Here is a 13,761-nt window from a genome sequence, read left to right on the forward strand (position 1 = left end):
TGTAAAAGATCTCAATGCTATAGGATTTACTTACGCTCCACAAAGGAAGTAAAGAGCATTCTGAATCTGCTTAGCCGACTACCTTCATCTGCCCACATTCGGATCACGCCAACTCCTGTTTTCAGCATCACATCATTGGCCACAGTGCTGCAAAACTTGGCCTTCAGATTTTCAATAGAACTGCTTCCATCATAAACTGCAACGAAGTTTCTCTTGCATTCATTTGAGTGCTCCATCTGATAATCTAGGAACCTCAAATAAATCTGTAACATTAAAACAAAGAAAAACACTGCTTTAGAAAAGATAAATTTGAGTGTTATAGTTCTATCCAGTCGACATGGTCGACTAAATTATGACAGCTGACAGGAACACAACAGCTAAAAGGCTGGTGCTTAAGGAGTTAAAAGAACCAAGACTGACGGTCTCCTCCTTTGGTTGTCCTAATGGAACCGAGCATTAAGGAACCTAAGTTTGTGTTTTGTCTATGAAGAAACTTTTTGCTCCATGAGGTTCATTGGCTCTCTTACATAGTCTTCTTATTATGAAAGCAACCTCATAGTACTGACAAATTGGAAAATGAAAGAATCACTCATAGCAGTTGTTGGATTTTTTTCAGTTTTTCTTCATTTTAAAAACCTAAGCTTAACTGTAAGATACATATATCCTATAACACATCAAAACCATTTTTATTTTCTTTTTTACAAGATATTTTATTTTTAAATATTTTATTTATTTGACAGAGACACAGCGAGAGGGAATACAAGCAGGGGGAATGGGAGAGGGAGAAGCAGGCTTCCCGCCGAGCAGGGAGCCTGATGAGGGGCTCGATCCCAGGACCCTGGGACCACGACCCAAGCTGAAGGCAGACTCTTAATGACTGAGCCACCCGGGTGCCCCCAAACCAGTTTTACCTTATCTATACTTTTCAAAACCATAAATGTTCCCATGATGTCCTGTCATTTATTTACCCCCTATTCTATACTGCACATTTAAGTGGCTTTAAGACTTCCCCCCATAAATAACCATTTCTACGTTTTCAGTCAGGAAGATATAAACTGCAGTATCAAAATAAACACTATTGGTATCTATTTTATTTAGCATCTTCTTTCTTGAAATTTTGTAGGCAGCCTGCTACCTGGCACTAAGTTCTTAAAATATGCTTGGCCTACTTTTGTTTGAAGAATTCCTTTAGATTGTAGGCTTAGAAAGACTGGGGGCATTAATGTTCAGGTTGTGGGCTTAGAAAGACTTTGTGCAGGGCGCCTGGGTGGCTCAGTTGTTAGGCATCTGCCTGCGGCTCAGGTCATGATCCCAGGGTCCTGGGATTGAGCCCTGAGTCGGACTCTCTGCTTGGCAGGAAGCCTGCTTCTCCCTCTTCCACTCCCCCTGCTTGTGTTCCCTCTCTCGCTCTCTGTCAAAATGAATAAATAAAATCATAAAAAAAAAAAAGGAAGACATTGTGCATCTCTCTAAAAGAACTTAATGAAGTAGCTATTATTCCTTACAGGCAGGGAGAAAATTAAGGCTCAGGTGGTTAAGAACTTGTCCAAGGTTACTCAGGTTGAGGATGTGACCTAGGCTGGCCTGACTCTAACATTTGTGTTCTTTCCACTCCCTGGGATCCCTTTTCTGCACGCATGCACAGACACTTCACTTTTTGCTCTAGTTGCTGCTGAGTGACTCTACAGTTAGAATTTTAGTGAGTAGAGAATAAAGATTTCCTTTGTCATTAAAGACATATGAGTATTCATTCTAGTTTCTATTTCTGAGGTAGCAGTGTGATGCCACCTCCATCTCTCTATTTAAAGATTTTATTTTTATAATCTTAACCATTTTAATTTTTATTTAAAAATTATTAAATTTTATTAAGTTTTTTATTTTAATTCTGGTATAGTTAACATACAGTGCTATATTAGTTTCAGGTGTACTATATAGTGACTCAACAATTCTATACATTACTTACTTGGTGTTCATAAGTATACTCTTTAATCCCACCACCTGTTTCAGCCACCCCCCCACCCCGCCACCTCCCAATCTTAACCATCTTTAAATGTACAGGTCAATAATGTTACATTGTTGTATATTCAGTCTCCAGAACTTTTTTATCTTGTACAGAAACTATACCCATGAAACAATAATTCCCCATTTTCCCCTCTCCCCCAACTCTGGCAACCACTATTCTACTTTCTATGAATTTGACTCCTCTAGATATTTTTAAGTAATCTCTACACCAAACATGGGCTTGCACTCACAACCCCAAGATCAAGAGTCACATGGCTATACTGACTGAGCCAGCCAGGCGCCCCCCACCTTTTAATTTAAAAGACTTCATATAACAAAAATGTAATGTCAGGTATCTTTTCCCACTAAAATACCTTGATGGCATAAAACTAAGAGCAAACAACTAAAAAACATACCTCAAAGGGATAAATTTTGACCAAGTAACTTTGGCTTATTTGAGATGATCAATTTGTTCCTTACTTCGTGAGAGTGGTAGAAAATCGGTAATTAAATAGGATTACCATTTCAAAACTTCACAAAATCTTCACAAATGTATTACAAAGAAACAATGTTTCCTTACATATATCATTAGTTCTCATTAATTTCTCCATTGTTTACATAACCAAAACATTCTGCCCATGGTTTTGTGGTAGTGAGCAAGTATCACCAATACTGTAATTGTCTGTTTCTCTATTATACTGTGGGGCCTTCCAATGAGAGAATCATGTGCTAATTATATCTAGTGTAATTCTTGCTCATAGCAAGTAATGAATATATGACTAAGTTTATAAAACCATGAACTTGGTAGATCTAAGTATAAGAAAAACAAGAAGTCTGAAGTATTTACTCTTTTTTAATCCAAAGAAACATGGTACTATCCAAGGCCATAGTAAATGCTCTTTAAAGATGAAGTCAAAAGTTTTAAGTCATATGACAATGACATTCTTTTCTCTTGTGAATGCAGCTAAATATTGAAATGGTTTAGTTCAACTAATTTTCAGAAATTACTTCTAACAAGGGGCACCTGGGTAGCTCTGTTGGTTAAGTATCTAACTTTGGCTCGGGTCATGATCTCAGGGTCCTAGGACCCAGCCCTGCACCTGCAAGTCCAGCTCCCCGCTCAGGGGGGAGTCTGCTTCTCACTCTCCCTCTGCCCCTCCCCCTGCTGGTGCTCTCTCTCAAATAAATAAGCAAAAAAATCTTAAATATTTCTAACAACAAAACTGACAAATTGAAATCTGAGGGGGGGGAGCTACAAACTACTCTTCTTTCACCCAAACTGCATGACAACAGATCTGTTAAAGGCTCCTGGTCTCTTACCCCACTCCTACACCTTCCCCAGGGAGGTGGAGTGAGTTACCTTGATGGTGGGGAGTCTGGTCTCTTTTTCCCTTCTTTCCCTGGACTGGTGAGTAGGAAGCAGTGACCTAAGTTGGTTTCCTCTGCAGATGCAAGCTTTCCTCGGGCTGGACTGGTCCAGGCTGGACTTAGTTGGGAGGTAGAACTGGTGGGTAGGGAATTAGCAAGTCTAATACAACTCTCTCACTTACCTGCTTCCTCTAGCCTTTGTTGTAATAAAGAAGCAGTAAAGTGAGTCAAATGAATTTTTTGCTTTCCCAGTGCATATAAAAGTTAGCTTGTCCTGTAGTCTGTTGCATTGTCTATAAAATATACATTCCTTAATTCAAATATCCTCATTGCTAAAAAAAAAAAAAGCTAACCAGCATCTAAGCTTTCAGCAAATCATCTTTCTACTGGTGGAGGGTCTTGCCTCAATGTGGATGGCAGCTGACTGATTAGGGTGGTGGCTCCTGAAGGCTGGGTTCGCTGTGACAATTTCTTCAAATAAAGACTATGAAGTTTGCTGCATCGATGGACTCTTCTTTCACAAATAATTTCTTGTTGCATGTGATGCTGTTGGTAGCATTTACCCGCAGAAGTTTTATTTTTTAATTTAAATTCAATTAATTAACATATAATGTATTATTGGTTTCAGAGGTACAGATCTGTGATTCATCAATCTTATAGAATATCCAGTGTTCATTACATCACATGCCCTCCTTAATGTCCATAACCCAGTTACCCCATCACCCTATTCCCCTCCCCTCAGCCACCGTTTGTTTCCTAAGATTGAGTCTTTTTTTTTTTTTTTTAAGATTTTATTTATTTGAGAGAGAGAATGAGATAGAGCATGAGAGCGGGGAGGGTCAGAGGGAGAAGCAGACTCCCTGCTGAGCAGGGAGCCCGATGTGGGACTCGATCCCAGGACTCCAGGATCATGACCTGAGCCGAAGGCAGTCGCTTAACCAACTGAGCCACCCAGGCGCCCAGATTAAGAGTCTCCTATTGTTTGTCTCCCTCTCTGATTTCGTCTTATTTTTTTCTCTTCCCCTATGAACTTAGGCCTTGTTTTTAAATTCCAAACATCAGTGAGATATGATAATTGTCTTTCTCTGACTTATTTTGCTTAGCATAATACCCTTCAGTTCCATCCATGTTGTTGCAAATGGCAAGATTTCATTTTTTGATGGCTGCATAATATTCCATTGTGTATGTATGTGTGTGTATGTATATATACACATACACACATATATAGAAAAAATGGAGTCAATCCTCTTAAACCCTGCTTCTGCTTTATCAACTAAGTTCATGTGATAGACTGAATCCTCTGTTGTCATTCCAACAATCTTCACAGCATCTTCACCAGGAGTACCTTCCATCTGAAGAAACCACTTCCTTGGCTCATCAAAAGGTGCAACTCTCACACGATGTAATGAACACTGGGCATTATAGTAGACTGATGAATCACTGACCCCTACCTCTGAAACTAATAATATATGTTAATTAATTGAATTTAAATTAAAAAATAAATTCATCCTAACCCCAAATAAAAAAATAGGAGCAAATACTCATCAGTTCAAGTTTGATCATGAGATTGCAGTGATTCAGTCACATCTCCAGGTTCTACTTCTAATTCTAGTTCTCTTGCTATTTCCACATCTGCAGATACTTCCTCCACTGAAGTCCTGAATCTTTAACTTGTAACACACGCAGTATTGTGAAGCACAATAAAAGGAGGTATGCCTGTACAGCATTCTAGATCAAAGGAGACACATGATAACAGGAAAGGGCTCCTGACATGAGATCCCTGTCTTATGGTGGACATAAAATCAATTCTTAAATGTAAAAACTAACACACACAGATAAAAATATACAAGGGTAGTTCTATGACCTTTGGTTAAGAAAGTTTATTAAAAACACAGAAGACACAAAGTATAAACCATAAAGATAATCAATTTTATTATATAAAATAAATTTGACTTTGAGAAGCAGCCAAGATGATAAGCCACACACAGCATGGCTTATTTCTCTTATTACAACTAAAAACGGATGATAAAATATGAAAAGCAACTACGTGAGGATTCTGGAAAGTAATAGGTGGGTGTGGGAAGTCAAACTTGAAAGACCCATAAGAAGGTGAGGTTCAGTTTTTTCCTTGTATTCTGGGCTGATATTCATGGAACTCACAGCAAAAACAGACAGGAACTCAGGGAACTCAGAGAAAGAGCTCCAGCCAGAAGACTGAGAAAGGGGCCCTTCCCTACTGAAGACTAGGGTGAGGCAGGGATTTTTGGTTTGTTTTTCCCATTCTAGCAGCTCTGCCCAAGGTCAGCACCAGTCATGGATCTGCATGCAGCAGCTACAGCAGCAACTAAAACCCCAAGAGAAAGCCCATCTCTTTAACTAGCAGAACTGAGAAGAGCATATGATGTCGGGAGAGTATGGAGGGAATCCCCATTATTTTTTTCCCCCCTCCTCTTAGTCACTCAAAACTCCCAAGTTAGGAGGCAGAAACTGAAGAAAACTTACCTTTCTGGCCACCAGAGGAAATGGGAAAAGGAAACCATGTTATCTGGAGAATGTGAAGGAAGTCTTGGAGAAGAGGGAGCTAAAGAAAAAGCACTACTTCTGCCTTACCACTAAGCTGTGTATTCATGAAACAGAACTAAAGAAACATGACAAAGGTGTTGAGAATGAAATTATAGTACAAGTCACTGTCCAAGTCCCTGAGTGGGGCATGCCCTGGGCAAGCCTACACAGCATAGTAAAGACCATGAAGACTCAACAACTGGAACCACCACCTGCATAAAGTGACAAAGGTACATGCAATCTGAATCTAATTGGGTAGACTGTCTGACAAAAATAAAATGACTAACAAAACTCAACATTTTCCAGGTATTTTTCATAGGACCCAGAGTCTCATAGTGTTATATTCAAACTGTCCAGGACATAATAAAAAATTGCTCACATACAAAGAACCAGGAAATGGGATTAGTTCTGAAATGAAAAAAGAGTCAAGAGATCCCAGTCCTAACAGGACCCAGATATTGGACTTGTCAAAGACTTTAAAGATTTTTTTTCCTGAGAGAGAGAGAGAGTGTACACATGAGAGAGAAAGACTCTTAAGCAGGCTCCATGCCCACTGTGGAGCGAAACACAGGGCTCAATCTCACGGCCCTGAGATTATGGCCTGAGCCGAAATCAAGAGTCGGACGCTTAACTGACTGAGTCACCCAGGCACCCCAGAATTGTCAAAGACTTTATTTTTTTTTTTAAAGATTTTATTTATTCATTTGAGACAGAGATAGAGAGAAAGAGAGCATGAGCAGGGAGAGAGGCAGAGGGAGAAGGAGAAGCAGGCTCCCCGCCGAGCCAGGAGCCCGATGTGGGGCTCAATCCCAGGATCCTGGGATCATGACCTCAGCCGAAGGCAGATGCTTAACCATCTGAGCCACCCAGGTGCCCTGTCAAAGACTTTAAAGTGACGATATAAATATGCTCTGTGAGGTAAAGGCAAACACTGAAGGAGTAGAAAGATCACAGCAGAGAAATAGAAATTATGAAAAAGAACCAAATGGAAACTTTAGAACTGAAAATGAGAAATATTTGAAATTAAAAATTCACTATATGGGCCCAAGACGAGAATGGGGATGACAGAGGAAAGTCAGCAAACTGGAAGATGACTCAGGGGAAACTATCTAATATGAGATACTGAGAAAAAAGGATTGAGGACAAATAAATACAGCCTCAGGGACCTGTGGGACAATTTCAAAAGGCTGAACATTCGTGTCACGTAAGTCTCAGAAGGAGAAGAGGTGGTTACAGAAAAAAAATATTTGAAGAAATAATTGCTAAAAACATCCCAAGTTTGGTGAAAGACAAAAATTTACAGATTCAAAAAGCTCAGAAAACATCAAACAGGCTAAAAGCAAACAAAAAAGAAGGCCTATACATATCAAAATCAAACTACTTGAAATCAGAGATTTAAAGTCTTGAGATCTGACAGAGAAAAAGGATACATTTTGTAGAAGCAAATGATTTGAGTGACTGTGGATTGCTCTTCAGAAATCATCAATGCCAGGGCGCCTGGGTGGCTCAGTTGGTTAAGCGACTGCCTTCAGCTCAGGTCATGATCCCGGAGTCCTGGGATCGAGTCCCGCATTGGGCTCCCTGCTTGGCAGGGAGTCTGCTGCTCCTTCTCACCTTACCCCCTCTTGTGCTCTCTGTTTCAAATAAATAAAATAAAATCTTAAAAAAAAAACCCCATCAATGCCAAAGACAGTGCATCAAAATTTTTAAGTGCTGAAAAAGAGAACTTGTGAACATCAGAATTTTATATCCAGCAAACATATTCTTTCAGGAATGAGGCCAAAATAAGTACACACCCTGGTGAAGACTTAAGAGACTTAAGAGAATTTGTTGCATACAGACCTGCTACAAAAGAAATGCCAAAGGAATTTCTTTAGATAAAAGAGAAAGGATACTAGGATGAATCTTGGAACTTCATGAAGGAAACAGAAATAGTAAGTATCTGGATAAATATAAACCATCAAGAATGAAAAAAGAAGGGGCGCCTGAGTGGCTCAGTCGTTAAGCATCTGCCTTCGGCTCCGGTCATGATCCTGGGGTCCTGGGATAGAGGCCCACATCAGGCTCCTTGCTCGGCCGGGACCCTGCTTCTCCCTCTCCCACTCCCCCTGCTTGTGTTCCCTCTCTAGCTGTCTCTGTCAAATAAATAAAATCTTAAAAAAAAAAAGAATAAAAAAGACGATATCACTACAGACATTACCAACATTAATTAAAAAAAAGGGGCTCTGGGTTGGCTTAGTCAGTGGGGCGTACAACTCTTGATCTTGGGGTTGTAAGTTCGAGCCCCACGTTGGGTGTAAACAAGAATAAAAAAAAAATACAGCGAACAGCTTTATGACCCCAAATAGGATGACTCAGATGAAATGGACAAATTCCTTAAAAGGAACAAACTGTCCAAACATTTCTAAAAAGAAATATGTAAACTGAATGGCTATATATTTATCAAAAATAATGAATTCATAATTAAAAACCTTACAAAAAAATCTCCAGGCCTAGATGAATTCATGGGCAAATTATACCAAACATGTAAGGAAAAAATTATGCCAATTCTTCACAACCTCTTCCAGGAAGATGGTACACTTTTTTTTTTTTTTAAAGATTTTATTTATTTGAGAGAGACAAAGCGAGCAGAGGCAGGGGCAGAGGGAGAGGGGAGAAGCAGACTCCCCGCAGAGCAGGGAGCCTGAGGAGGGGCTCGATCCCAGGACCCCTGGATCATGACCTGAGCCGAAGGCAGACGCCCAACCGACCGAGCCACCTAGGGACCCTAAGATGGTACACTTCTAAACTCACAAGACCAGCATTACCCTGACACCACCAAAGACATAAGGAAAATACTGATCAATATTCCTCCTGTGATAATGTGATTTATAATAAAAATATATATATTTGGTCTTTGTCTCTGTTTCTGTCTCAGAGCTCCCAAAACCCTTGGAATTTCCTGATCGGTAAGAGCAATGGGAACATCTTTTGTTATATTTGGTCTCTTGTCCTCAGTTCCTGAAAATGTTCCAGCCATAAAGTTGAAATGGGTATCCTGTTAATCATAACAAGTCCCTTTCAATGACAACTGAGTTTATGTTAATGAGGTATCTTCTGGAAACCCTCTAAAGATGGGGCTGGTTACTAGGGGAAACAACCATGAGTGGAGGGTTTAAACTTTCAGTTCCACCCCGATTTCTGGAGAGGGGAGAGGAGCAGGGCTGAAGGTTAAATCAAGCACCAATGGCCAATGATTTAATCAACCATGCCTACATAATAAGGCCTCCATAAAAACTCAAAAGAATACGGTTTGAAGAGCTTCCAAGTTGGTGAACCAGAATGTTTCCATATGCCATTATGCCAGGCCCCATACTCCATGGGGACAAAAGCTCCTTTGTTCACGACCTCACCTGTCTTTTCATCTGGCTGTTGAATCTTACCCTTTATAAAATATGCTCTGTAATTAACTGGTAATTTAAGTAAGTAAACTGGTTTCCTGAGTTCTCTAAGCCTCTCTAGCAAATTAATCAAACTCAAGGAGGGGCTCATAGAAACCTGACTTATAGCCAGTTGGTCAGAAGCACAGGTGACAACCTGGACATGAGACTGGCATCTGACGTGGAGGCCAGACTTGTGGAACTGAGCCCCCAATTCTTAGAATCTGATGCCATCCCCAGGTAGACAGTGTCAGAACTGAGCTGAATCATAGGACACCCAGCTGGTGTCTGAGAACTGCTTGGTGGTATAGGGGAAAACCCCACAAGTTGTAAACAGTATCAGAATCATCAGCCAGAAAATAGATGCAAAAATCCTCAACAAAATATCAGCCAATCTAATTCAGCAACATATAAAAAGTATAATACTTTCATATAATCACAACCAAATATGGTTTATCCTAGGAATGCAAGGCTGGTTTAAATTTTGAAGAATCAATGTAAGTCACCATTATAAATAGACTAAAAAAGAGAAGTTACATGATCAATTTGCTAAAACAATCAACACCTATATGATGAAAATCTCAGAAAAATAGAGAACTTCTGTAACCTGGTAAAGGGCATCTATAAAAACCCAGAGCTGACACCATACTTAATGGTGAAAACCTGAATGCTTTCCCCCTCAAAATCAGTAACAAGGTAACTCTTAATCACCACCATACTGGAAGCTACAGAGTGCAGAAGTGTAGACTTTAAAGCTCCAATAATCAAGACACTGTGGTACTGACAAAAGGAGACACATAGATATCCAAGAAACAGAATAGAACCCAGAAACAGATTCTTACAAATAAAGCTATTATTATTATTAACAGAGATACAAAGGCAATTCAATGGAGAAAGGATGGTCTTCAACAAATGGTGCTGGAAAAATCAGTCATCCAGAGGGAGGGAGGGAGGAAGGAAGGAAGGAAGGAAGGAAGGAAGAGAGGGAGGGAGGGAGGGAAGGAAGGAAGGAAGGAAGGAAGGAAGGAAGGAAGGAAGGAAGGAAGGAAGGAACCTTGAGCTATACCTAGTACCTTATACAAAAATTAACTCAAAATGGGTCATAAACATAAGTATAAAATTATAAAAGTTTCAGAAAGCAACACAGGAACAAATCCTTAGGACTCTGACTCTGGGTCAGGCAGAGAGCTCTTAGATACATCAAAGGAAAATTCATTAAAAAAAAACTTGTAATCTGACTTCATTAAAATTAATCTTTTTCTCTGTGAAAGACACTGTTGAATGAAAAGAAAAGCCACCAACTGGGAGAAAATGTTTGTAAATAACTTGCCTAAAGACTTCTTTAATCCAGAACTCAAAACTGAACAGTAAGAAAACTACCCAATCTTAAAATGGGCAGAGCAGACACTTCCCCAAAGATTTAGATATTACAAAACTGCAAGTTAAAACCTGATAATACCAAGTGCTGAGAACTATGCAGAGCAATTTCAATTCTGATGATAACACTCCTTGTGGAAATGCAAAAAATATAACCACTTGGGAAAATAGCTTGGTGGTTTCTTACAAAGCTACCATGTGAATCAGCAGTCTCAGGGATGGATATCCAGAAAAATGAAAAACATGTTTACACAAAACAACCTGTACAGAAATGTTTATAGCAGTTTTATCAATAATAACCAAAAAATGGAAACAGTCCAAATGTTCTTCAGCTGTTAAGAGTAAACCACACTATATCCACACAATAAAATCTGTTCAGCAATAAAAGGGATAAACTAATTGGTACATGCAATAACAAGAATCTCAAATGCATCGTACTAAATGAAAGAATTCAGATTCACAAACTGTGTGATTCTATTTATATGAAGTTTTGGAAATGGTAAAACTATAGAACAACAAAAGATCATTAGTTGCCAGGGATCAAGATTGAAGAGGGGCGCCTGGGTGGCTCAGTTGGTTAAGCGTCTGCCTTCGGCTCAGGTCACGATCCCAGGGTCCCGGGATCGAGCCCTGCATCCAGCTCCCTGCTCCGCGGGAAGCCTGCTTCTCCCTCTGTCGGCCACTCCCCTGTGTGCTCTCTCCCCCTTCTCTCTCTGACAAATAAATAAAAATCTAAAAAAAAAAAAAAAAAAGACTGAAGATTGGTTTTGACCGCAAAGGAATAGCATGAGATAATTTCCTTGGGGTGAGGGAACTGTTCTTGATTATGGTGGCTGTCACATGACTGTGCCTGTCAAAAAATTTTACTGTAGGTTACTTGACACGACTGAGTGTCCTGACACCACCAAGTGTCAGCAGAGACTGAGGAATGAAAATGCTCTTAACTTGCTTTTAAAAGGATAAACTGCCACAAACACTTTGGAAAGCCTTTTGGCATGTTCTGGTAAAGCTGAAAATGGTCACATCCTACAACACAAAAACTGCACTTCTAGATATATAACGAAATCATCATACATGGGCATAATGAAAATACAAACATGGTTACAGCAGCATTATTTAATATATTAAAATGTGGAAAAAGGCACCTGGGTGGCTCAGTCGTTAAGCGTCTGCCTTCGGCTCAGGTCATGATCCCAGGGTCCTGGGATCAAGCCCCACATCAGGTTCTCTGCTCAGCGGGAAGCCTGCTTCTCCCTCTCCCACTCCCCCTGCTTGTGTTCCCTCTTGCGCTGTGTCTCTGTCAAATAAATAAAATCTTAAAAAAAAAAAAATGTGGAAGAAGGGGCGCCAGGGTGGCTCAGTCGGTTGAGTAACCGACTCTTGATTCCGGCTCAGGTCATGATCTCAGGGTTGTGGGCTCCACACTCAGCGGGCAGTCTGCCTGAGGTTCTCTCCCTCTGCCCCTCCCCACCTCAAATAAATAAACAAATCTTAAAAAAAAAATGTGAAGGCAAATTAAATGTCTAAAAGGAGAATGGATGTCTACAATTGATACAAAAATTAAAATAGTGTATATTTTTATAGTACATAAATATGAAGATATAAAACTAATAAGAATTATAAAACTCAAACTCACAATAGGGTATGTAGGAAAGATAATGGAAATATAGATTCCCTCTATACCTGTAATACTATATAGTTTTTACTTTTTCATTGACAATATTTACCTAAGTGTTTAAGAAATTAAATAGTATTTCTTACATCTTGCTCTTTGAAATATTTCATGGAGAAATAATTCTATATTCATAAATTTTTAGAAATGTTATTTCAAATATTAAATATTGGAAAGTATAACTTTTCTTTTTAAAAGATTTTATTTATTTATTTGACAGAGAGAGAGAGCTCGAGAGAGAGTGCAAGTAGGGGGTGGGGCAGAGGGAAAGGGAGAAGCCGACTCCCTGCTGAGCAGAGAGCCCGAAACGGGGCTCAATCCCAGGACCCTGGGATCATGACCTGAGCCAAGGGCAGACGCTTTACCTACTGAGCCACCCAGGCGCCCCAAGAGAATGTAACTTTTAATAACTAAATCTTTAAAATTAAAAAAAGCTCAAATTATACACAGTTGACATGGGAACTGGATCAAATTTTTAAAACTGTGTTAAACTAGATGGGTAAACAGATTATTTTAGAAATTTAAAGGAAAAAATGTTAAAGACCACCCTAACAGGTGAATACTCAAAATGGGATAAACTAGTTAATGGGTGATGTTTCAGAAAAATCCACTTATAAATATATATACAAAAGAAGTTACTAGTGTTTGAGTATGCAGACAGTGTTCCAGTCCATTGTTCTCAGCAGCCTTTCCATAAAAATATAGGCATACCTTGTTTTTTTTTGCTTCTCAGATACTGCATTTTTTACCTACTCAAAGTCTGTGGCAACCCTATGTCAAGCAAGCCTATCAGCGGCATTTTTTCCAACAGCATTTACTCATTTTGTGTCTCTGGGTCACATTTGGTAATTCTCACAATATTTCCAAACTTTGAAATTACATTTGAATTGCAACAATCTCATGATAAAACGTTATAAAACGTTAACAGATGAGGAGTTTCTCACGGATGAGCAAAGAAAGTGATTTTTTCAGATGGAAGGTACTCCTGGTGAAGATGCTGTGAAGACTGTTGAAATGACAAGAGGATTCAGAATATTACATGAACTTAGTTGATAAAGCAGCGGCAGCAGGGTTTGAGAGGACTGACTCCATTTTAGAAGAAGCTCTACTGTGGGTAAAATGCTACCAAACAGCATCGCCTGCTGCAGAGAAATTATCTGTGAGAGAAGAGTCAACTGATGCGGCAAACTTGATTATTGCCTTATTTTAAGAAACTCACAGCCACCCCAGCCTTCAGGAGCCACCGCCCTGATCAGTCAGCAGCCATCCACATCGAGGCAGCAAAAAGATTACATGACTTGCTGAAAGCTTAGATGCTGGTGAGCAATTTTGAGCAATAAAGCATTTTTGAATTAAGGTATG

General features: G+C 39.5%; 1 protein-coding gene across 2 annotated transcripts in view; it reads right to left on the reverse strand.

Annotated features, from left to right (window-relative positions):
- The window catches only part of NETO2 (neuropilin and tolloid like 2), a 61,197-nt gene that overhangs the window by 21,158 nt on the left and 26,278 nt on the right, over positions 1–13,761 (reverse strand). For both annotated transcript variants that reach the window (XM_032424115.1, XM_032424113.1), the window contains exon 7: positions 35–263. In XM_032424115.1, the coding sequence (XP_032280006.1) occupies positions 35–263 (229 nt within the window). The remainder of the gene's footprint in view (positions 1–34; positions 264–13,761) is intronic.

This window comes from Phoca vitulina, unplaced genomic scaffold (genome assembly GCF_004348235.1).
Source record: "Phoca vitulina isolate PV1807 unplaced genomic scaffold, GSC_HSeal_1.0 scaffold30, whole genome shotgun sequence".
NCBI classification, from domain to species: domain Eukaryota; kingdom Metazoa; phylum Chordata; class Mammalia; order Carnivora; family Phocidae; genus Phoca; species Phoca vitulina.